The sequence below is a fragment of the Desmodus rotundus genome, chromosome 6 (genome assembly GCF_022682495.2).
Source record: "Desmodus rotundus isolate HL8 chromosome 6, HLdesRot8A.1, whole genome shotgun sequence".
Lineage (NCBI taxonomy): Eukaryota > Metazoa > Chordata > Mammalia > Chiroptera > Phyllostomidae > Desmodus > Desmodus rotundus.
In genome coordinates, this window is record NC_071392.1 from 82,141,311 (window position 1) to 82,164,439 (window position 23,129).

General features: G+C 51.1%; 1 protein-coding gene across 5 annotated transcripts in view; it reads right to left on the minus strand.

Moving 5' to 3' along the window:
• Window positions 1-323: 323 nt before the first annotated feature.
• The window catches only part of CREB3L2 (cAMP responsive element binding protein 3 like 2), a 104,429-nt gene continuing 81,623 nt past the window's right edge, over window positions 324-23,129 (minus strand). For all 5 annotated transcript variants that reach the window (XM_024555013.3, XM_045191109.2, XM_045191112.3 and 2 more), the window contains 8 exons: window positions 22,797-22,981; window positions 20,816-20,962; window positions 19,846-19,904; window positions 18,199-18,267; window positions 6,163-6,262; window positions 5,785-5,911; window positions 4,250-4,466; window positions 324-2,653 (listed from right to left, as the gene is read on the minus strand). In XM_024555013.3, coding sequence (XP_024410781.2) covers window positions 2,578-2,653; window positions 4,250-4,466; window positions 5,785-5,911; window positions 6,163-6,262; window positions 18,199-18,267; window positions 19,846-19,904; window positions 20,816-20,962; window positions 22,797-22,981 — 980 coding nt within the window. In that variant the 3' untranslated portion in view covers window positions 324-2,577. The remainder of the gene's footprint in view (window positions 2,654-4,249; window positions 4,467-5,784; window positions 5,912-6,162; window positions 6,263-18,198; window positions 18,268-19,845; window positions 19,905-20,815; window positions 20,963-22,796; window positions 22,982-23,129) is intronic.

The window sequence follows — 23,129 nt, forward strand, 5'->3', positions numbered from 1 at the left end:
CTGATGCCTCATGTCTACAGATGCAGATTCTGCTCAGAAAAACAGCTTCCCAGAGGGGAGGCCCGGCTGCATGGAGTTCTGGAGAGTGTAGCCATTTACTTATTTTTTATTGAATCTATCGGGGTGACACTGGTTAGCAGGATCATGTAGCTTTCGAGTGTACATCTTTAGGATACATGCGCTATGCATTGAGAAAGTGATGTCAAAAAAGGGCAGGTGGGAGGGAAATGCAATCCCCACGGCACCAAGGACAGGGCCTGTCGGTGTGCTGCCTGTCCCTTCTCCCCCCTCATTCAGAAGAGTGGGTTTTCCACTCCGGCCAATTTACGAGCCTTAAAGCCCCGGTCTGGTTCCGGAGTGGCAGGTGGGGAGGCTGACCTATTCTCCCACTTCTGCCCTTAACTGGGAAACCTTTCCTTTCCCATCGTCCAAATACTACATGAGTTAATTCTCTCGTTTTCCTCTTGGGCCCTCCCAGGCTGCCTATGCCTGATAATTACGTGACATTTTACAGAGAGGGATGGGTCGGCAGTGGCACATGGTTCCCAAACACCCCAGGCCCAGGAGGATCCAGAGCAGAAGAAAAGGAGAGAAGGGAGTGAAGAGAAGCCAGAGCAGGAGGCAGGCTAGCAACGCCTGTTCCCACACAGCCCAGAGGGTCTCAGCCCTCCCCCGCCAATGTCAGGACCAATGTCAGGGACAATGAGAACTGTGCAGAGGACCCCCAGGGCTGCCAGGACCACTGAGGCCCTGACTCTGCTCTCACACCCTGCTGAGAAGATGCACTTGGCCCTCCCCTGGTCTGGTACAGTCTCCATCCCAGTGGGGAGACATGGGAATCACTGACAGGGAGCTCCAGATGGGCCTGGGCTGACGGACAACCAGATCTGAGTATGAGGTATGATGGCAAATGCTAATGACCCCAAATCCTGTGTCTGAGAGAGGATGGAAGGCCCAGCTGTGGGCTTAATCCCTCTTAAGTACAGGTTCCCATAACAATGTGGGGGTGGGGGGCAGAGGAGAGAGAGACACACGCACACACACACACAGAGGAGTTAAAGCTAAAGGCCCTTTTTTCTTCTACTAAAAATAAAATACAAAATGGTCCTACACAAAATCTTTTACAAGCTGGGAAAACACGTAAGCCAACCTTCCTACATTGTACAATAAAAAGGCAATTTCCATTTCTTTTCTGTATGAAAGAGGAAAGATTTTTTTAACTACAAAAGTGACTTTAATCATTAAAAAATAATAATAAAAGTAGGTAGGGGGGTTAGGTTATGTCTCTTTGGGTGAGCTGCAAAGTAGCCAAACCTGACTAGGAAAGGTAAGACTGTGGATATACAAACGTCACCTACTACAGCCCCAGGAACTGACCTCAGGCCCACCTCCTGCTGAGGCAGAAGAGGAGGGTACAGGGGGTGTAGAGGACGGTGGGGAGACGGGGCCAGGAGCAGGTGTGGAGAGACACGCTAGCAAGGTTGTCCGGAACGCCTGTGGTCAGGGACAGGGCTCCCCTCCTCTGTAGTGGGCACACGACAGACGAAGCGTCTGGCCACAGAGTCACAGGCCTAAGCCATCTTTTCCTCTAAATTCGTTCTACAGGAGGGCAGCTGCTTGCAGGGGTTTCCTAACTGCAACAAGAGGCCTCCAGTAAAAAGAATAAAAGGAAACGAAGCACATTTTGGAGGACTGGGGATCCCAGGACCTAGGCAGCCCTCCTAGCGCCAAGGTCCAACAGAAGCCTTGGCTCGCTTGGAGGGAGGCGTCCGGTCTCTTCAATGTGGCTGCTAGCGGGAAGCCTCGGCAAGCTAATAAATACTATTTACAAATGGGGAGGAGAAGCTGGGGAGGCGGATCTATGGGCGTGTGGGAACACAGGTTATGGAGAAGTCCTACAAGCAACAGACGGGGCAGGTTTGCCTGGGGTAGAAGAGCCTGATTCCATCAGGCATTGCACTTGCGGCCTGAGAAGGTGAAGGGGATGCCCTTGCGCCAGAGCTAGAGGACAGCAGGCAAGGGCTGGAGGACTCGGACAGAGCAGAGTGGCAGGGGGCAGTCACTGGCCAGCCTGGCACTTCCAGGGCTGACAGGGAGGGGTGGCAGCGGACACACCAGAGACCCAGGCTGAGGGAGGTGGGACATCAGTCAGTGCTTTGCCACATCCCAGCAGGCATTCTGGCATCTTTATGGATTGAGTCTGGGGTCTCCAATGAATGAGTCCTCTCTTCTTCAGAGAGGGGGTCATACCTGCAGGTGAAAATCAGGCAGCATCTCTTGGGCACTATCGGTAGAAACAAGCCTGCTTGTCCCACCCTGGCTCTAAAGTAAGTTCCTATGGCAGTAAGCAGAACGGAAGGAGAGATGCCGGGCTCCGTCTGTAGAAAGGGACCCGGGGCTGGAGGGGAAGGCACTCTCGCCGCAGGTGGAAATCCCAGGCTGTCCTCCCATCCAAAGCCACAACTGCTCACCCATATCTTCATCCACAGCGGGTGGGGAAAAGGGAAAGCTTATGTTGAAGGTGGTTTGGGGACATAAAAGCAGAGCGGAGAGTAAGAGGGAGGTGCAGACCACCTCTCAGAAGGTGGCGTTCACTCTTCTGTCGAGTTCTACAACTTTGAGTGTTTCATTTCCCTCCAGGTTGGCGCTGACCCTGTGAAGGCATTGAAAGGAAAAAGAAGACTTAGCCACACTGGCAGTGAGACAAATCACCCCCAGTGGAACTTTGTGGGCTGGCCCAAGCATGATTCTTGTTCCTTCCTACCCTGGAGCAACTCCCCGTTCTGTCTCCCACTAACAGCCATTCTACTGTCCACTTTCCTACCTTTATCCCCACCTAAGATGAGACACCCCAACCCAGGGCATCAACGAGGCAGCTTGATACTGATTTGTCACATGGTGCTTACAGCACTGTGTTGACTGCGGGTGGTTAGTCCTATGCTAGACTCTGGGGAGGAGGCAATAGAAGGATAAAGGTTGATCCTTGCTCTAGCGCAGCAAATAATCCAAATAAAGACAAAAGAAACAAAAACCCAACCTAACTTGAAATAACAATAAATATGTAACAGAAAATAAATATGTTATGAATTGTGCAACAGCCTAGGAATTCCGCAGACACTGGGAGGAGGAATACACGGGCTTCAGTATCCAGGAGACATCACCCCAAACGGGCGGGATTTCAATGAATAGTTGAGCGAAGAGGGGAGGCGACTTGTGTCCTAAGCCAACTAACAAGGAGCTGAGTCTCCACAGCTCTACCATTCCTCTGTAATGGGGATAATATTAATGCCTAACTTCAAGGGTGTAACGAGATTTATGCATCGTTTTTGCATAGTGCTTAAAGTTGTAAGTGCTAGTATGTGTTAAATACGCATATAATGTAAACCTGTAAAAGTGTATGCGACTAAGAACCTTCCCCACAGCATTAGGGGAAGAAAGCGAGAGAATCAGAAACAGGACCTCTCCCCCTGCCCCTGGAATAGCGTCGCTTCTGGGAAGCACAGGGGCAGAGTTCTCTCAGCTCGATCACCAGCCACACCACACCTACCGGGTAGCGTGCCTGCAGGCCCCCCTCCCCACACCGTTCGCTGCTCCCAGGGACCTCCCGACACCGTCACCACACCTGGCACTCACACAGGCCTGTGTGTTTACAAAACGACTCGTCTCCATAACTACCTAAGGGGAACAACTCATGGAGAATTGGAGGCAACTATGTCCTTCTCAATATGGAAACATGGACATGCACAGTGCTTAATGGTGCCCCTCGACATAAAGGTGTAATTATAACTCATGCATGTTTATTTACACGAGGCATGAAACTACAAGCTGGCATACAGCATAACACCAGAGGCATGTCCAGTTGGAAGGAAGTTGGAGAAGGCGCCTGGAGGCTGCATCTGCACAGCAAGCATTCTTCTGTGACTGGGCTGTGTGACTCATGTGGCTTTAAGGGGACAATGAAGAGAGTGAGGAAGGGAGTCAAGCCGCCGCTCCACTTTGTGGAGCCACCACGGCCAGCTCTCCAGTGACACAGCAGACATGGATGGGGGGCGGTCTTTCCCCACCTCCGTTAAAGGCAGCTGTCAGCAAACAGTGGACCCTCCAGAGTCCTGGGCCCTGGAAACAGGTCCTGAAAGAGCCAGAGGCCTGGACCAGGCCTATGGGAGCGTCTCAGCCCCACAGCCCAGGCGGTTGCCTCAGACCCCATCGTCGGGCGTGACAGGCCTGGACCTGCGTCCAGCTGACTCACAGGTGCTGCTGCAGCTCCAACAGCACGGACTTCTCCAGACTTGTCTCGTTGGAGATGATGAAGTGGGGAAGATCCACATCTGGCCTGGACTCCAGCGCTGATGCCCTGAGCAGGGAGGGGCTTCTGTCCCAGCGCCCAAGCTCCCCGGCTGAGGCCGGGCTGGACGGCTCCTCCAGGGGTGAATGTTCCTCGTAGATGAGCAGGTTCCTGGACTTCACTGAGGACAGAGCACAGTGCCAGGCGTTAGGGAGAGACCACGAGGGCACATCCCATCCCCTCCCTCCATGCCCAGGGCTGGGGCAGATGGAGGTTTGTGGGTCTTATTGCCCCGGACTGAGGTGCCACCTGGAGTTTGCTTCTCCATAAAAGTTTCAGAGTTTTGCACACTGAAATATTACACCAATTATACTGTGCTGGAAGAACAACAGAAAAGTAAATAAACAAGATACAAGCGACTACCCCCACTGCTCTGAAAATAAAACTCCCCTCCGTGCCCACCCCAACCACCTCGGGGAAACGCTGCGGGGACAGTGGGAGCGAAGTACTCGGAGATGTCCCCCCCAGCTGACATATAAGCATTCCCACTGAGTAGTAGGTTTTGCCTGGAGAGAAGGTACAAGGGCAGGAAACCGCATTGTCATCTGGAAGCTGGAGTGAAGACGCAAAGCCGTAAATAAATCGAATGGCGGGGACAGTCTCCTTCGTCCCCCACTAGGGTAGCTGCGTAGCTAGATGACGCTGTGCAACAGCAGCTGCATGGGTTTCCACTTGCACTTAGAGACCCAGGTGCTCGGGGAAGTAACAATTGCCCGAGAGACCACTGAAATAATGTGGTTGCAATGCCAGCGTTTCTGCCATACACCCGGCAGGGTGTACCTGCCTGGTGAAGACAGAAATGTTCACAACTGCCGAATGGCGCCTCCCCCCAATCTGATGCCCCTCGATCCCACACTTGGCCCTCTAGTGTCTGTGTGCATGAGTGTGGATTACGATCCCTGCCTATCGCCTACCTGTTCATTTCCTACGTACTTAAAAGAGATCTGGTGAGGTCATCACATGTTTCTCATCAAACACCTCAGTCTCCAAAGTCTCAAATCTTGGGCATGGTGTTTGGTACGACAGACTGATTCTTTACTTTCATTTACAAACTCCTTTGATGGTACGTACATTTCTACTGCACGGATGTGGAATCACAGGAATTCCCTTAAAGGGCCCTGAGAGCTTAACGCTTCCCTCCCCCCAAAAGCCGCATCCCTCCCCCTTCCCAGAACTCAGGAAGGAGGCATCAAAATCTGCCAGGGGGCAGAGTCCTGAGCAGGAGTTTGCAAAGTGCGCTCTGCTGAGCTCTGGAGAATTCCCAGGAGGCGGGCACGACGCCCCCGCCACCTCTTCCCTCCCTCCCATGGAGAAGCTACACTTGGACCACTTTTTAAAAATCAGACTTCCACCTAAGACTCCTTTCAGAAAGCTGAGCTTTCAGAAGCTCCAGAGAAATGAAACGAAGACCCTTCCCAAGCGGCTGAGCGTGGCCTTACCCACGGAGGCTGTGTACGGCTCCGGCACGGACTGCTGGCTGGGCAGAGCCATCTTGCTGGCAGAAGGATAGGGCCCGTAGCCCTGGAAGAAGCTGCCGAAGGCCACAGCAAAGCATAACACAACGACCTGCAGGGACAGGGAGAACACAGGAGCTGTCAACTGCAAGGTCCGCAGAGCAGACCTTTAGACCCACGACACCCGGGAGGCCAGGGAGAAAGTCTCCCTCCATCAGGCCAGGAGACTGCACCACAGTCAATCCCTCGGAGAGAGCAGCATGCTTCCTCCACCCCATGGCCCTTGGACTTGGCAAGTTGGGGAGAGACTGGAGACCAGAGACAGGGCTGGGCAGTTAGGTACTGTCCCTTCGGGAAACTCACCATGAGGCAGGTGCCAGTCTGCGTGCCAGCCAGTTTGCAGGTGCGAGAAACCTTGCCCATAACCAAAGTCTGAAGCTTCTGGAGTTGCTGGAGGAGAGTCCTGCAGATGGAAAGAACAGAAACCATGAGGGGGGTCTGAGACACCACAGTGCTTTGCGGGGAGCTGCCCCTGAGCTCCAGGACAGCTGCCGTGAGTTTGTGGCTGAATTTGAAGGGAGTGCCAAGGGACAGTCCCCTATGGAAGAACGTGAGGGCGCCAGTGCCTTCCAGTGCTGGTGTCACAGAGCGTCCTGGGGCTCAGAATCAGTTACGGTTACTGCCTGTCCAGTGCTTGTGCTGTTCTAAGTAAGAGGCGAATGCCCCAAATGTCCCTGACATACTGGGATTTGTCTGTTAGCCACTGAAAAAAAGAAAAGGTGAAAACACCGTTCTGACTGGCTGTTGATGGTGGTACAGGAGAACTCATTTGCCCAGTGCTCAAAGAAGAGAAACATTGAAAGGAGAGAGCAATGGAAGGAGTGACCAGAGGTGGCAGCCATAATTGGAAATGACGAGACTATCCCTGAGCTAGTCTCTCAGATGGACAACTTGAAAGAGAGGAAGAGGAAAGCCAAGAATGGCAGAGAGGCAAACAGCCATGGCACCCCAACCTCTTGTGGTCCTTGAAGGTCACAGTACCTCCACAGCCAAAACCAAGGCCACAGTATGAAAGAGCAAGGACATCTGCTCTCCTGGACACGCACTCAAAGCCAGGATCTCAGAAACCGCCCTCGGGTACTGACTGATCTCTCTCTTTCGGAAGAGACAGAGAGCAGGAGCAAAAAGAGTTGTCCTGTCCCTCTTGGGCTCTGCATTGCATTAAAAGGGAAGGGTTTGGGAAAGAGCAGATGGTGAAATTCTTTGCAAATCCCGACCACGGCAAGCCATAGATAGACGGGTCTTACAACACACCCCCCTGAATCAGCACCTCGAGGTGAATTGTGCAGGAGCAAAGTAAGGAGTCGAAGTGCCTCCCTCCCTCCTCCCTTTTCCCAAGCCCCATGCACGAGGCAAAGTGGGAAGATTTTATAAGCAGATGCTCTTCCTTACGTCGCAAAGATTCTCAGAAATTCATGCTGTGATGTCACTTTAGAAAGCCAGGCAAGTTCACTGAAACAGGAAACCCTCACGCATTTGCAGAATTCGGGGCTTTCACAGATATCTTGCCTCTCCCCACAGTCTCTCTCCTGAACAGCTTTCAAGTGCTTGAAGAACAAGCAGGTCATCCCAGGTTTGCAACTTCTCCTGGGCACGTGCCAACACAGTGAGTCTCCTAGGTGTACGTCAGTCAAGGATGGGTTGGCCACAGGATGATACCGCTTTCAACAGTTAAGTGGATAAGAGTGGGGTGGAATGGGAGCTTCCCCAAGCACAGGCAGGGGAGGCCTTCTAAGTCCCAACATCTGCGTGTGGTTCCCAACCACACTGAATTTTTACCTTGTGCCATTCTTTTAATTCAAGCAAAATGAAATCATCCATCCCATCAATGAATATCATTCATTGAAATTCTTTTATATGGCGGCTTGTTAGTACTTGGTTATAAATTTTTTGCTTTATGGTTATCTAGAAATGGAATCACACGTAGTTTAGACCCAATTCATGTTCATGTCTACTCACACAACAGTCTTCAAAAGTGTTCTGTACGGCACTCGGGGCTGAGAAGCACCGAGAGCATGATTACCTAACAGCCTGCTTTCGAGAAATCCTGTCATTGGTGACGACGTGAATGGCCTTGGAGGGCATCACGCTAAGTGAAATAAGCCAGACTGAGAAAGACAAACAGTACATAGCATCGGTAATATGTGGAATAAAAAAAAAAAGCCGCCCTCAGAGAAACAGAGTAGGAAAGTGCAAAGGGGCTGCCTGCAGCAGGTGGGTGGAGAAAACAGGGCGGGCTGTTAAAAGGCTGCGCGCTTTGAGCTGTAAGACGAATAAGGTCTGAGGAGCTGATGTACAACGCGAAGCCTGGAGTCGATAACACTGTATTATATAATTAAAATGTGCTACGAGAACGAAGCTTAAATGTTCTCACTGAAAAAATTAAAAGTAAACAGGTAACTGTGGGAGGTGTTAGACGTGTTAATTAACTCACTGTGGGGACTCCTTTTGCAATGTACACAGACATCGAACCATCCGCTGTACACTTTAACCGTCTCACACTGTCATTGGTTAACGATGCCTCCAGAAGGCTGGAGAACAAAGAAGACGTTTGCACTAAATGATCACATGACGCGGCGAGTTCTTTCCCTCATTGCACTTTTTCTCTATTCTCCCTGCACCTCCCCAGAGCACGCCACTCTGACCCTAGCATGGCTGCCTGTCCAAACCTGAGCGCTAAGCCGCCGACCACACGCCCACTTCCCAGGCGAGTGGGCAAGCTCTCTTTCTCAGAGCTGAGATGGGGCTGGCAGGGGCACGCATGCCATTGACCACCGTGGGCACCAGCCCCAAAGCCCCCACTGGGTTCTCGCACATGTTTTCTGGAAGTCCTAGGGCAGACATACAGGTGGGCACACCACCTGCCGTGCCGAGAGAGCGGTCTTTGTTGCCAGCTGAACGATGGCCAGGGGCCACCCGGTCTCCTGGGCTGCCTGCTACAGAGCCACCTCTGTGAATGACAGCTGCCACTTCTGCTGGGCACCCCCATTCCCATGAGGCGCTCCTGCTAGCACCCAAGGTGCCCACACTCAGCTGTGCCCTGTGCACAGAGGAGAAGGTCTCTCCATCCAGGCTTCTGCTGGACAGCAGCTTTCCGGAGGGTACCGAACCCGTTTACTTCTGCTCCAAAATCAAAGGTGTTTTTAAAGTGAAACCACCGTTTTCCATTTTTACCAATTGTCCCTATTCAGCCACACCTTTTCCTCCCTTCCTCCCTGCTCCTTCCTTGCTCCCGCCCAGTCTTTAGAATGTGAACCACAGAGAAAGCCAAGTCTACCCAATGCTCGGAATCACTCCTCCCTTCCAATTGCTGGGTGAGATGGTGAGGCCTGGTACCCACTTTCCTGGAATGAAGAGTTTCCCAGGAGCCTCCATGGTCCCCTAAAAACAGACCTCTAGCAGGCCAGACACCCCTAAACCCCAACAGTCAAACACCTCAGGCCACGTGCTGCAAGTCGGGAGGAAGGACTGTGGGCAGCAGAGAAGGCCTCCTGCCCATGGACGGTATGGCACACCCTGTCCAAATGCCAAGATAGTTATACTCTGAACCCACTGCAAATGAAAAGGGGTATTTGCTGGTCCCTCGCTGATTTCCAACAGTTTGTAATCCAATTCTTTAAGAGGAGAAAACACGTAGTTTAACATAGATTTTTTAGTTTGAAACTTTGGCGGTGAGCGAGAGTGACTTGTGACATGCGGTTTGCTGCTGCTCATCTTACTCGGGTTGGCGAAGCTGAACCGAACTGACAGCGGAGAGGACCAGACTGTGCAGCCCCGCCCACCAGCGACTGTGCGCGGCTTCGCCCGAGGAAAATGCGCTGGTCCACCCATCCCAACAATCCAGATACACTTCTATGGTCTGATCAAGTTGAGGGAATTCATATACACCCACACCACAGAAACACTCATTTTTGTCACATGGAAAGAAAATCAACAGTGACTGAGTGCCCACTGATCGATTCCTAGGAATTTCACAGGCTGAGCTACTCAGGGCTTGTCTCGAAGACCCAGAACTAGTAAATGGAAGACCTCAGACGTAAACCAAAACCTGACTCCATACCCCCACGTAGTTGTACACTAATCTATAACCTCAAAAGATTAATACCCAAAATACGTATTAGCTATGTAGATTCTCTTAAACCCGGTGATATTAATGTCGTATCAACAAGAGCCCAATCAAGAGATGTGTCCACTGTTAAACAAGCGAAGGTCACTATCAACGGGAACCAACCGCCTCTGGAAGAGCCGCAACAGAGCCCAGCTCAACAGCAGTGAGCCACGTACTCATGAAGTTTCGGTGATAATGACGCGAATGAAAACAGTAACGGCACACCACCATTTTGTGGCACTTCCCTGGATATGCCAAGATAAAATGCAAGTGACAGATAAAAGAATCTCGGGCACTCCTGGCCCTGCCTCAGGTGTCAGGAATGCACACCTGGGCTTTGTTGGCAGAAATGGAAACAAGAAGACCTGTGTCCCTGCCAGACCCCGGAAGAGCTGATGAGATAGCTCTAGGGTCACTAAGCGGGTACAGGTCGTTGGCACATGGGGGACAGGCTCCCAAGGCAAAGAGCCCTGAGTTAGACTTGGGTGCCGCTGCTCTGTGCTTCTCATGAGCCCCGAGTTTAGGCAGTCAGCCAAAACAAAGTTCATTCCCTTGGCCTCGCCCACCAACAGGAGCAAGGAGAGAACCCTTCTGGGGTGCTCTGGGTGTGTTGAAGCACACGCCCCTTTGAAGAGGGTTTGCTATGTCTTTTCGCCCATGACAGATGAAGCTTGGGACCTCGCACTTGACATGCTCTGGGCTGACGTAGTACTCCCAGATGTCACTGGGACAGGCGCCCCGGCCAGCACTGAAAGCCTGGGCGGCAGCTGTCACCCGGCCTGCATGAAGGGCTAGGCAGGGAAGCGGCAGCCATCGGCTGAATGAAAAAACTATTTTAAAACGAAAGCTATAAACCAACCAGAGGACAGATCCCAAAGGGCATTCAAAGCTCCATATAAACTCCTCCTCGATCGTCATATTCTACGTCATCAGTGACCATGGCTGATTATAGCTTAATGAAGTCTTGGGCTTCTGGGAATAGGGTCTTGATTTAGAGAAAGCAGTGCTCTTAGCGAATGTTTATTTGGGCCAAGAGATTTCTCACGACTTGTTAAATCAGCGTGTCCAACACGCAACTGAAAATGTGGATTCTGTCCTGTGGTGAGATGTAAAAATAAACCTAGTGCCTATCCTCATACGGTTCCCTGCAAAAGAGCAGTCGAAAGAAGCTGCCAGCCTCGCCCAAAATAATGCATCACCCCGGATCCTGGAGGCGTATCAGGGGAGACCAGGCAAAACATTCAAACACTGGGAGAGTATGAGACACAATCTTCTAATAACTGGGAAACGCATCACACACTCATGGGTTTTATCTGTATTTGGTTGAACTTTGTTTTCTTCTGTTTCCTTCATTCAGAGAGAGAAGGAGATAGAAAAGTCGTAACATTTTTGCACATTGTACTTCGAACATTCAGGAACCTAATTTCCCACTGGAGTCGGAAACCAGGACCCAGGAAGAAGAATAAACTGGTGGTTCCCAATTACTCGCTGTGCCCGAAGTTTCCGCCCAGGCCCTCTTCGTAAACATACTTTCTATTGAGTGTTGTAACATACCTTACTCCGAACTGGAACCAGCTGCGCCGTGCAGTGGGTGTGCACATACGTGGGTGTGCACATACATGGGTGTGCACATATGTGGGTGCACAGAAACCCCTCTTCGGGAAAATCAGCCTCCTACAGAGATGGAGGAGCTTTCTTCACACCCTTACACAACTATCTAAGGTAGTATTTTCCAAACTCCAAATCATGAACTACTAGTAGACTGTAAAAACGATTGGGTTGTGACGGGTGTATTTTTTAATAAAACAGAATCAAACAGAACACAAAATATTCGAGAGCGTCGCACGTGATAAGTAACGTCGGTTGTGGAGCATCTGTGCTAGTTATGTATGAGATATGTGCGTATGTGCGGTGTGTCTGAGTTGCTACGCAAAGTATAAAAATGAGTGCACTCAAAAAAGTCTAGATGCCACTTACTAGCGCGGACACGCAAGAAATCACGTATCTGGCTCTCAGGTGGCTTCAGGAGGGTAAGCATCCACGTCTTCCTGAAGCGAAATCCCACCCCGCCCCACCCCCATCCCACCCCTATCTTCCTCTTAGGGTCTAAGATCTGAGGGTTAGGAGGAGGGTGTCCAGGGGTGGAGAGTGGGAAGGTGGTGGGGTACATGTTAATGATTAGGAGTTCATACATACATGGCGTAACAATATCTACGGAGTCTCATAAATTATCTCAAGGACTTTTTTTCATCCTCACCCAAGGATACATTTATTGATTTCAGGGAGAGAGGAGAAAGAGAAACAATGATTGGTTGCCTCCCATACATACCCCAAACAGGGATCAAATCCACAACCTAGGTATGAGCCCTGAGTAGGGATCGAACCCACAACCTTTTGGTACATGGAATGGCGCTCCGACCAACAGAGCCACCCAGCCAGGGTGTGACATGTACAAAAGACAATCACATTCTGTGAAAACCCTAAACTGTGAACAAGTATTCACTTATGTACGATCTTCTACTTCAGTTTTGAGAGCTGTTCATGGGGCTCCGACCCAAATGAAAAAGGGGGTGAGGGGTATGGACTGTGTTCTTTCTCATTCTGTGTAATTGCTGCATGACAAGAAGCTGAGTCTGCAGGGACGAGAGGGCACTTCTGAAATATCCTGTTACCCACTGTCCCAGGAACACAAACAGGAGCATGCTAGAATGTATTCTGGGGCCGTGGAATTTCTAATTTCACCACTAAATTACACTAAATTAACATGCCTTTCTAATCTCTCTGGGGACCTCAGTCTGGTACCCAGCGATCCTCTAGTCTGAAACATTTCCACCTGAAAAGAAAGCTTACACTCTTCATACAACCAGAAGTTGGAGATCATGGAGAAAAGAAAAGTGAGTTAAACCCAGACAAAGCTCTACAGAGGAGAACCTCGGGGTCGTTCAGCAGTACTCAAATGCCCTCTGCGTAGAGCAGGGAGGGGCATGGCCGGTCGGGGACAGTCTAAAGAGCGAAGGAGAGCCCACACGGCAAAGACCGTGTAGAGGGAGCAATCGCAAACTGGGGCAGAGGACACAGCTGCGCGGCTGGACACGCCCATCAGGAGAGCCAGACCACAGCCAAAGCCCAGTGGGCTCGCCTGGAAAGACCTTTACCTGGAACTGTATACGGATTTTAAAGAACAGGAACAGTAGAGTTAGACAGAGAGGACTACAGTTCGGAGGAGGCTTAAAGAAGATGACTGAGGAACTCTGATTACAGTAGAGACACGGGTCAAAACAAGCACGTCCCTCATTCCTGTGAGGTCTGGGAGGGGGTACCAGTGAGAACCACATACCACACATCTCCTCACCCAACCTACCCCAAGCCAGGCAAACTCTGCCCATAGGAGCCCCCCAAATCCCACTCCTTCCACCTCTCCCTAACGCTGGGTTTGAATTTAGAATTCTTGGACTCCCCAGGGTTCCTTCCCCAAAAGCAGTGGCAAGGGCAGAGCTCCCACCACAGCCTGCTCCTCCTGCTTCTCGTCTCTGGCTCTGCCCACACCAGCTGGGAGCGAGTCTTCCTTGGGTCCTCACGCAGCTCCCTCCATGTTTTACTGAGGGTGCCAGGAGAGCGAGGCCCCGACTGCTCTTTTCCATGGGGTGTTTATGAGGCTGGTGACCTTGACAGATGAGGTCCTGTCTCTCCCCAAGCGAAAAGCAGGCTTACTTACTGCTTGCTATGAAAGCAGTGGATTCCCAAGCTCAGGGTTCCCTGGCTGTGAACAAACCCACCGAGAGCACAGCATCCACCCGATGCATCGTGGAACGCGGGGGGAGGGGGGATGGATGCCGATATGCCAGCGCTCATGTTGCCGTGAGCAACGAAGTCCCTGGTCTCCACCCCAGGAATCTCGCCACTTCTGTAAATCGGCCAAATGGGACCCAGGTCCCATACACAGCGAAGGACTTCAGGCACATGCCTGCCCAGGTTCAAACTCCACACTCAGCCCTCACAGAGAGCTGTATTCAGCCACCCAGCAGCTTAATGGGTGGCCCTCCGGTGTCCTGGTCGACCCTTCATAGAACAGACTTTATTTGTGTAGAGATCCACACGGGCCCTGGAAACGGCCTAAGTCCCTCTGGGCAGTGAACCCAGGATCCCAGGTACCAGGCTGTGGTCTGAAGGGGCACGGGGACAGCTCTGGATGGACACGTCCCCTGGGTCCTGCTGACCACTCATCCCACACAGAGGGCTAGAGAAGAGCCCAAGCAGCAGGGTCCTCGAAAACAAGGCTGAACGCGGCTGCCCTGCGCTTCAGAAAGGCAGTGTCCTCAAAGGGGAGAGGGGCACAGCAGACGAGAAACCAAGGTAAGGACCCGTTTAAACATTAGTGGTTAAGTTCTAGTCCCCATTCTACCTCTAATGGTTGCATGACCTTAACCCCGCTGGGCCTCAGTTTCCCCTTCAGTGAAATGAAGTGATTGGAAGTTAAGTAAGATGATCTGTAAAATCCACTTCAAACTGAAGCTCCTGTGACTCCACAAACCCAGGCTCGAGGAGGGGGACTCACAGTAGAGTAAAAGGTGAGCAGACCGAGCTGAGCCGCAGACACCGGGACCGCTGGGCTAGGCAGTGTGTGTGTGTTGCTCGTGCAGGAAAAAAGAACATAAAGGGGGAAAGACAGGATTTCTCAGGAACGACACCAGGGCAGGGCCAGCGAGCCTGCAGCTCAGAGAAGGGGCTGAGGAGCCCAGGAAAGCCAGGGGGATCCTCCAGCCTCCGTGCGCCTGGGTCTCGCTTAACGCTTTACAGGTGAAAATGTGTTTCCTGGTTGAGCACAGGAAGGAGGGCCCCCTGGGAAACTCTGCCTCGCATCCCACACGTTTCCTGAGGGCATGCAATTAGTGGGTCGCCTTCGCCAGGGACGCGGGAAGGTGCTCTCACGCTGCTGTCTCAGCTCTGCTCACAGAGGCTCCAGCGTAAGGCTGCCAGAGGGTTTGAGGACTTCCTCTTGTCCCCTCCTGTCCCGATCCTCTTCCAGTTTTCTGGGCTCAGCTACAAGGGTCTTTTCACCTAGAAACCACAGTATGCTCCGTGGCTACTGCTGAGGTCAGTCCCGGAAAGACTGAGAACCGCCTCTAACCTAAGCACTCGTTTCATCTGGGTGGAAAAGCCCTTGCGGGGTGCAGCACAGAAATAGCAAGATGTAAAGAAGTACGATTTTTTGTTAAATTTGGTCAGAGATGAAACACCTGCTCATCTTTCCTGCCACATCGTGCCATCTGAAGCACTGGTACACGGGGTGTCCCCCCCCTTCTGGTGACCCCGGCTCCTATTCACTGGGAGCCGTCACTCCTGCCCCTGTCCAGCTCCCTCCAGAGGACAATGACACAAGAGGCATAGACAGAACACAAACGCAGGTGTACATTCCACAGGCCCAGCCCTGCCCTCAGTCCAAACACTGGGCCACTTACACGATGGGATGTGAGCAAACGGTCCAAAGGCTCCCCTTCCCACATACCCCAAACACCGACTCCTTGCGACTGGATCAGGGCAGGGGACTGCCACCCTTCACGTTACAGTCACTTGGACTGGCAGGTGTCCACCGAGCTAGGGTGGCCTTGGGGGCGGGGGCAGAAGAAGGGGAAGGCAGGCCCACCGTCTCTGTGGGCGTCAGCAGAGGCTCTGCTTTTACTTCTGGACCTCTGGAGCCAATACACATTGAAAGCTGCTGGACTTAGAAATTATACCCCTCGGAGCTCCCTGATAAGATTATCTGTGGGAAGATTACGGATTAATCAATTGTCAGCCATTACCACCATAAAAGGCTCGTGTATCAGGGGAGGTCTGTCTCGAAGAGGGAGAAGAAATTCGAGGTGAGCACACACAGGACTCTGCAGGGGCGGGGGGTGGGGGGGCACTGCGGTGGCTGCCCCGATAGGCATGGGACACAGCGGGACCAACACCAGCAGGGAGGTTTTCCCCAGTGGGAGGCCCAGGAAGCTAACTGACCGGGAGAGCGTCTGCACAGGAAAGAGGACTCTCGGAGAAGATCATGAGATATGCTGGCCCCAGATATGCCATCTGTGCCCAGGCTGCATACTGCGTCATCGTTAAGGTCACAGTCAAGCAGATACGCCAGTATTGAAGATAAAACCCACTGGCGGAAGCCGGGCTGCTGTTCCATGGAATCGGATGTGTCAACGTTCCTCGGATGGTAGCTCTTTATCAAATCTGAGAGAAATCCAGATTCTGTAGGAATGTGTTTATTGATATAAAAATATGGCCAGTGTGCTTTGCTAAATGGAAGGTTCTCTTAACAAGAGAGTATGGGCAAGAGAAATGTATACAGGTATAAAATACTCTAAGTTTATAAAATGTATAAAAAGTCAATAATGTCAATATATATCTGAGTAAAAAGATTGCAATTTTAAGAAAACTGTATTTTCTGATTTTTTTCTACAATGACTGTGGGTGTGTAAGTGTTTTTTTTTTTTTAAGGTCAGCCTGGAGAAGGAAGGAGAGACCCTTCATCACCAGCACCCGCTGCTACCAGCACAGCCTGTGCTGAGCCTCTGCTGCCCCCATGTGGCTTAAGGAAGACATGACACCCAGAACCCCAAGACAACACCCAACATGGACCAAACTCCAACGTTATCCTGAATAGATTCCTCTTCCCCTTAACACAAGTTCATGGCCTGGACTTGTCCCACTCATTAACACCAGGCTTTTGGGGGCGGGGGGGAAGTGCTGGGATGGGCTGGGAACTCCTATCTGCTCCTGGGGATGGATATAGAGCCTGGTAGGGGGTCAGGACCCAGAAAACCGCCCTGGTGGGAGTGAAGGTGGAGATAAGAAAAGATGAAGCCTCAGGAGACTAATGGCCAAAGGTGACCATGACACCAGAATCCGTAAGTGGTACTGGAAACGTCCTCTTTGTCTCAGGGGATCAAGGTGATGCCCCATGGAGCCGGGGATGGTTACTTACTTCTGCCATCTGTCTACAGGGCATTGATTGAGACGACAGCCCCCACCTACTTATGGGGGTGCACACTCCCAGAAATGCAGAGGGAAAGTTGAGGGTTCACAATGTCCACTATTCCCCCGGATGGGAGTGTGAGCTTACAGTGGATCAGCTTGCCATTGGAGCAACAAACCACGGAGATTTGATAATGGCATTATCGAATGGCAAGTAGATTTCGCCTGATCCTTCAGCACTGGCAACATGGCTAGAAAGCATTAATGCTAAGCCTTGAAATGATGAAGATTTTGCTCTGCTTGAATTGTCGGATCCATAACAACTAAGGGCAACAGGATCCCTTGACGAATCCCCTTACTCTCAAAGCACAGGTAACTAAGTACCATACACGACCCCCAAACACACGCATTCTGTCTGAAACTCCCCGGCTGCCTGGTTCTGAACCCTAGACCTTAACCCCTTTCTCCTGCTCATGACCTAGGAATGAAGCTCCATGTGGTCCTCCTGCGTGGTGGCTCCAGAGTCAGACTGCCTGCATTCAAATGCAGCCCTAGCATTACTGTGTGACCTCGGGCAGACCACCCAGCCTCTCTGAGCCTCAGCTACCTCCTCTGTGTGACGGGCACAGGACCACCTCGTGGGGCTGTTGGGAAGTTAAATGAGTTAATATCTACAAAGTGCTGAAAAGAGCGCCTAGCACAGGGAGTCCAAGAAAACTCATTAACTCATTCTGTCCTTGAGTTACATTTCAAAATGGGTTTGAAATGTAATTAATGAGATAATTAATTTTTAAAAACCAGTAATTAAAAAACAAACTTAATTTTCTCTTTTTTTTCTCTACTAGTAAAGACCCTTTCTTACTAAAATAGGGCGACAGTGAAATGGCCGGAGCCTCCTTGTCCACCTCTGAAGTCTGGTGCCCTTTTGAGGAGAATAAAGCTTATTGACTTCATTCTCCTCCGAGCCGCTCCTTAACCCCTTCCGATCACAGCCCTTGTCAAAATCAGCGTCTTCATCAGTGCCACGTGTTTCAGGAAAAGTAAAGAACATGTGTGTGCATGGTGTGTGTTTGTGTGTGGTCACGTGCGTGTACATGTATGTGTTGTGTGTATATGTCTCTGTGGGAGGGAGTACAGCCTTTCTGGCACAACTATACTTTCAAGGGCAATCCCTTCCACTTCCTTCTGGCCCTGGCCCTGGATCAGTCTGCCCCCTGCTGGTGTCTCCTTTAGGCAGTTCAACTCGCCCCCGACTCAGCAACACTTACCTGTTGGTGTTCTCCAGCACCTCCACCTTCTTCCGAAGCTCCAGGTTCTCCGTGGAACAAGACTCCACCCTACCCAGGGGAGAGGAAGAAGCAAATTTGTTTTATCAGTAAAGCAATGCTGAACTAGACGCTTGGGTGGAAGGAACTGGGGATCAGAGAAAGACGGGGAACCAGCTACTCCAGGAAGGAGCAGGGAAGAGCCCGGACAACCTGAGCTAGAAGGAAGGGGGAGGAGACAGGAGGAGAAAAACAGAAAGAGTTGGGTAACAAGTGCCTCAGTGACAGAAAAGGAACGGGGTGGTGTAGAATGTGAACTTCCCTGAGGGAGCTCCAACCTTGTTTCCTCTGGCCTCCTCCCTACGGCTCAGGGCCCATCACCCACCTCCCTGTGAGGAACAGGTCTGGGGGGTGCCCCTGGGCTCTGTGCTCGGCCAGAAGGACTAGTAGGAAGCCAAGGGGCTCAGGGCAAGGCGAGAGGGGAGGAAGAGAATACGCGCCCCAACGACACAAAATAGACTTTCATAGAAACCTCCTCACCCTGGATGCCTACAGAAAATGACAGACCAGGATGGGACTACTTAAGAAAAGCTAACTTCCAATAGAAACTTCAAGAACCAGCCAGGGTCCACGGACCTCTCCTTTCTCCAGATACACAGAAGATTCATTTCTGATCCGGGGCCTCATTCCCATTTAAAAACGGTATTACTTTGTTGGCGAGAGAACTATTTTCCAGGGCCAGTGCAAAATTCTCCTTAATTCATATTTTTCTAACAGCCCTTCTGATATTCATCCCAGTCTTTTCAGAAGGGCAAAAGGTGCCTTCAAGCGTTTTTGTGGAAAGCCTCTCGCCTGTAGCATGGATTACATCAGGCAGAAAATAACTAGTTCGAGGTGACATTTCACTTCCGTCTGCCTTCTCTAGGGGAGAGGGGTGTGGCTGAGTGAGATGGGTCAGCTCTGCTCCCTTCTGCAGAGGAGAGGGTGCCTGTCCCCTGAGGAGTTCCAGGGGTGTGAATGTTAATATTTGTACTTGTCTGAAAGGAAGCCTTCAAGGACTCAAGGACCTTTGGTTGGAAACGGATGTGGTCCAAATGCCTACAAAGCTTGAGTGCCCAGCTGGCAATATTATGCTAAATGAAATAAGTCAGACAGGAAAGGGGAAGAGCCATAGGATTTCACTCAGATGCAGGATATAAAGCTGAAAGCAATGCAGGTATCCACAAGACAAACCAACCAACCAAAACTCACAGACACAGACAACAGTATGGTGGACCCCAGAGGGAAAGGGGGAGAGGGGACAGTAGGGGGTAAAGGGGTCAAATGTATGGTAACTGGAAAAGATTTGACTTTGGGTGGTGGGCACGCAATACAATATACAGATGATGTATTGTAGAATTGCACACTCGAAACTCATATAATCTTATTAACCTGTGTCACCCCCGTAAATTTAAACAAAAAGATTGTACCTTTACCCCTTGCCATTATATACGCCTTCCCTCTAGCAACCACTAGGTGGCAGGCGAGTCACGGCTGGCAAACCAGCCGGCTCTCCAGGCAGTGGGCGGAGATTTCCCTGGGAGCCCCGCGCACCCCCACTTCTCCGTGTGCATTGCCCAAAAAGCGCAACCAGTTGGGCAAGAGGCTTACTTTTTCTCCAAGCTGTCCATGTACTCTTTCTTCTTTCTCCTACTTTCCTGGGCAGAAATCTGAGACATGAGGAAAGGGAAAAGGGTCAAGTTCCAGCCACACCAGAAAGCCAGCCACACGAGAAAGCCAGCCCCGTGCCCACCGCAGAGAGGAGCCTATGGCACCGAGATCGCGGAGGCCCTGCTCCCTTCTGTGGCCACTGCCCACTGGTTTAACGCAGGACAAAGGTCTGTGGAAACTTTATATAAAAACCCCAATGCAAAAAAATAAAAGATTAAGTAAGGACCATGAGCATTTCTATGTATTTATTTATAAATTACAGACTGGGTGAAAAAGGTGAAGGACTGAAGAAGTACAGACTGGCAGTTAGAACCAGTCCTGGAGACGTCAAGCACAGCCTGGGAAACATAATCAGTCCTATTGTAATAACCATGTACGGTGCCAGGCGGATGCTGGAAATATCGGGGGGCACACTTTGTGAAGTATCTGATTGTCTAACCACCATGCTGCACACCCGAAAACTAAAACAAAATAATACTGAATATAAACTGTAATTGAAAGACATTTTTAAGTAAAAAGAAATAAATTACAGACACGCCCCACTGAAGAAAAATATCGTGTACATTGTAAAACAGAGATTTCAAAGGCTGAGATTTTTTTTCAATGATATCAGTGAACGTTCTACTGTTTTCCTCCCACCCTGAATGACTCATCTGGAGCACCAAGGATGCGCACACCCACAGGGGGAGCTCACTGACCCAGTGGGTGGATGCAGGGGCCGGAGAAGGCCAGGGCCAGGGGTGCCTCTGTCTGTCCTCCCCCGCTCCTGGCCCAGGGCACGGGAAGGGCTGGGGCTCGGTCCCTCCGTGGGACAGGCGGGTGTTGGCCAGCGGGAAGGGAGAGAAGGCACTCGGGCTCACTTCTGCTCATGGTCTTCGCTCACAGAAGCAGCTGGCTTGGAAGGGCTCACCTTATTCTTGATTTTCCTCCTGATTTTCTTCAGCGCCTTCTCCTCTGATTTTGTCAGGGGCAGTTTGGTGGGGATGGGGTAGCCCTCGGCGATCAGGGTCCTCTTCTCCTCCTCTGTCAGGACCAGTGGGCCTGAGCCCTGCAGTTTCTGTGCAAACCAAGGAGCAGAAGGGGGTCAGATGTAAGGACAGCTGGGCACGCTGAGGCCCCCTCCTGAGGGACGAGGAGACTCTGTCACAATGTCCTACACGACAGCCGAGAGAAAAGGCCGCCCCATCGGCTCTTGGTGGGAAACGGGCACTCTGAAGCAGAAATGGAAAACATGCTCTCATGTGAGTGTTATATATAACCCACAGATCATAACTCAAGGGAGAGATAAAGAAACATTACTTCCCAGAACGTGCCCCACTAGCTGCAAGGTCAGAAGTAAAGGACGGAATTCACTGCTCACAGCCCTGCAGATTTCCTGGCCTTGGCATGATGAAGGTGGAGCCTGTGTGGGGGACAGGGTTCTGCTGTCTCCTGAAAACACAGTTGTGTAAGATGTTCTCTGCTCACTAGGGGTTGCTTCTTGTCCTCCGCTCGGTGCTAAGGGGCCCAGATTATCCGCCATCGGGGAAGATGAGAACTATCGCTCATCTCATGGAACCCACAACAGCAGGACGTATTTATAATGAGTAAAACAAGCCGAGCCCCTACAGAGTTTGCTCCGTGCTAAGTGCCACGGAGGACGCAGAACAAACTCCGTCTCTCCAGCAGCTTCCGATCAAGACTGAGACTGCGCCGATTCCCACAAAAGGATGAGAGCAATGAAATGCTAAGCCGGAATATTAACTCAAGGTGTGTAAAATATTTGGAGGAATAATACTTATATGAGTTTGTGTAGCATGGGAAGGCTCAGGGTAGGATTGGGCCTGCTGATGGAAAGGAGGTGATTTATACGAGACGGGGAAGGCATTCCAAGCAGAAGGAAGTGTTCTGAAAAGTGCAGATGCTCCTCTGCCTCGAGGGCGTAAGGTGTTGAAGCTGCAGAGGGCGGAGGCTAACACACAGCAGAGTTACCAGGGCCCCCCCACCAACCCCCGGGTAATCTGCAAACCACCAGGATGCTGAGAAGGGGGATTTCCCCCGCGAGCGTGTACCATGGACAAACTGTGGAAGGACACACAGGGACAGAGGATGAAAAGCTGTGCCTGTCATCAGAGAGGTCGAGTTAAGAGTCGAGCAGGTAGAGAGAGAGAGGAAAGAGTTCATTCCTTTGCCCTGGGTCACAAACTTTCAAATGTTCAGAATTATGCTGGTAGATAATTCCCACAGAATTTTTAAATATCTGACTTAAGTCAAATTTCTCTATATGATATGAATCCAATGAGTGGAGTGTAACTGTTAAGATTTAACAGGAATCAACTACTTCCTCAGTACAATAAGAAATTAATGCTCTGTCCTATTTTCGTTTGGAGAATGGTGCCGTTACTTACGTTAAGGATGAATGATAGCTTGTGACCTCTGACTTGTCACTGGGGTCAAAGTCCCATCATTGGGGAAAAAAAAAAAAGGCTAAACTACATTTTTGAGCTTTAGACATCAAAGTGTTTAATCCCTGAGAGATTTTTAAGTTCCTCAAAGATTGCTCCTTTAAAAATGAAGCTCGTTCCTACTGTAGACCATAGGGAACACCTACATGGATGGGAATGTGTGTGCTGTAATTCAGAGGGGAAACCAGATACTTTTATGCCTCGCGCTATTGCCACGTAAAATAAACATATGAATAAAACTGGAGGTGTGCGCAGAAAGACACATGTGTTACTAGGTGAGAGGACAAGCCATTCTGAAAAATGTTCTTCAAGATGGTCACCCTGCTTTAAACCTAAAACTGCCTTACAAGAATAATAACCAAGTGGCCTTGAAGGGCAGCCACTCCGGGTGAAGGTCCAGCTGGCAGAATGAAACGGGTTCGCGTCCAGGGATCCAGCCAGACTTACATGAGGCGCGGTGAGGAGCGGGGAACTGGAAAGGGTGGAGGGGGCCCGCGGCACGGCCCTGGCGGGGCCGTGGGTCTGAGGCAGGCCGAAGGGGTGCAGGCGCGGGCTGGGGCTCAGGCTGCCCTCCGAGTCACTGCTGTGGCTGCTGGGCGGGGTGGGCGGCAGGTGCAGGTGGTCCACGGAGGCTGGGGGACAGAAGGCAGGTTTCAGCCGTCAGAGAGCTACGAAGCAGGATTTATACACAAACCATGCATCCGTACGGCAGAACGCAGGACGACTGAACAAAACAATGAGGGATCTCCATGAGCCGATACCAGCTGTACTGTTAAGAGG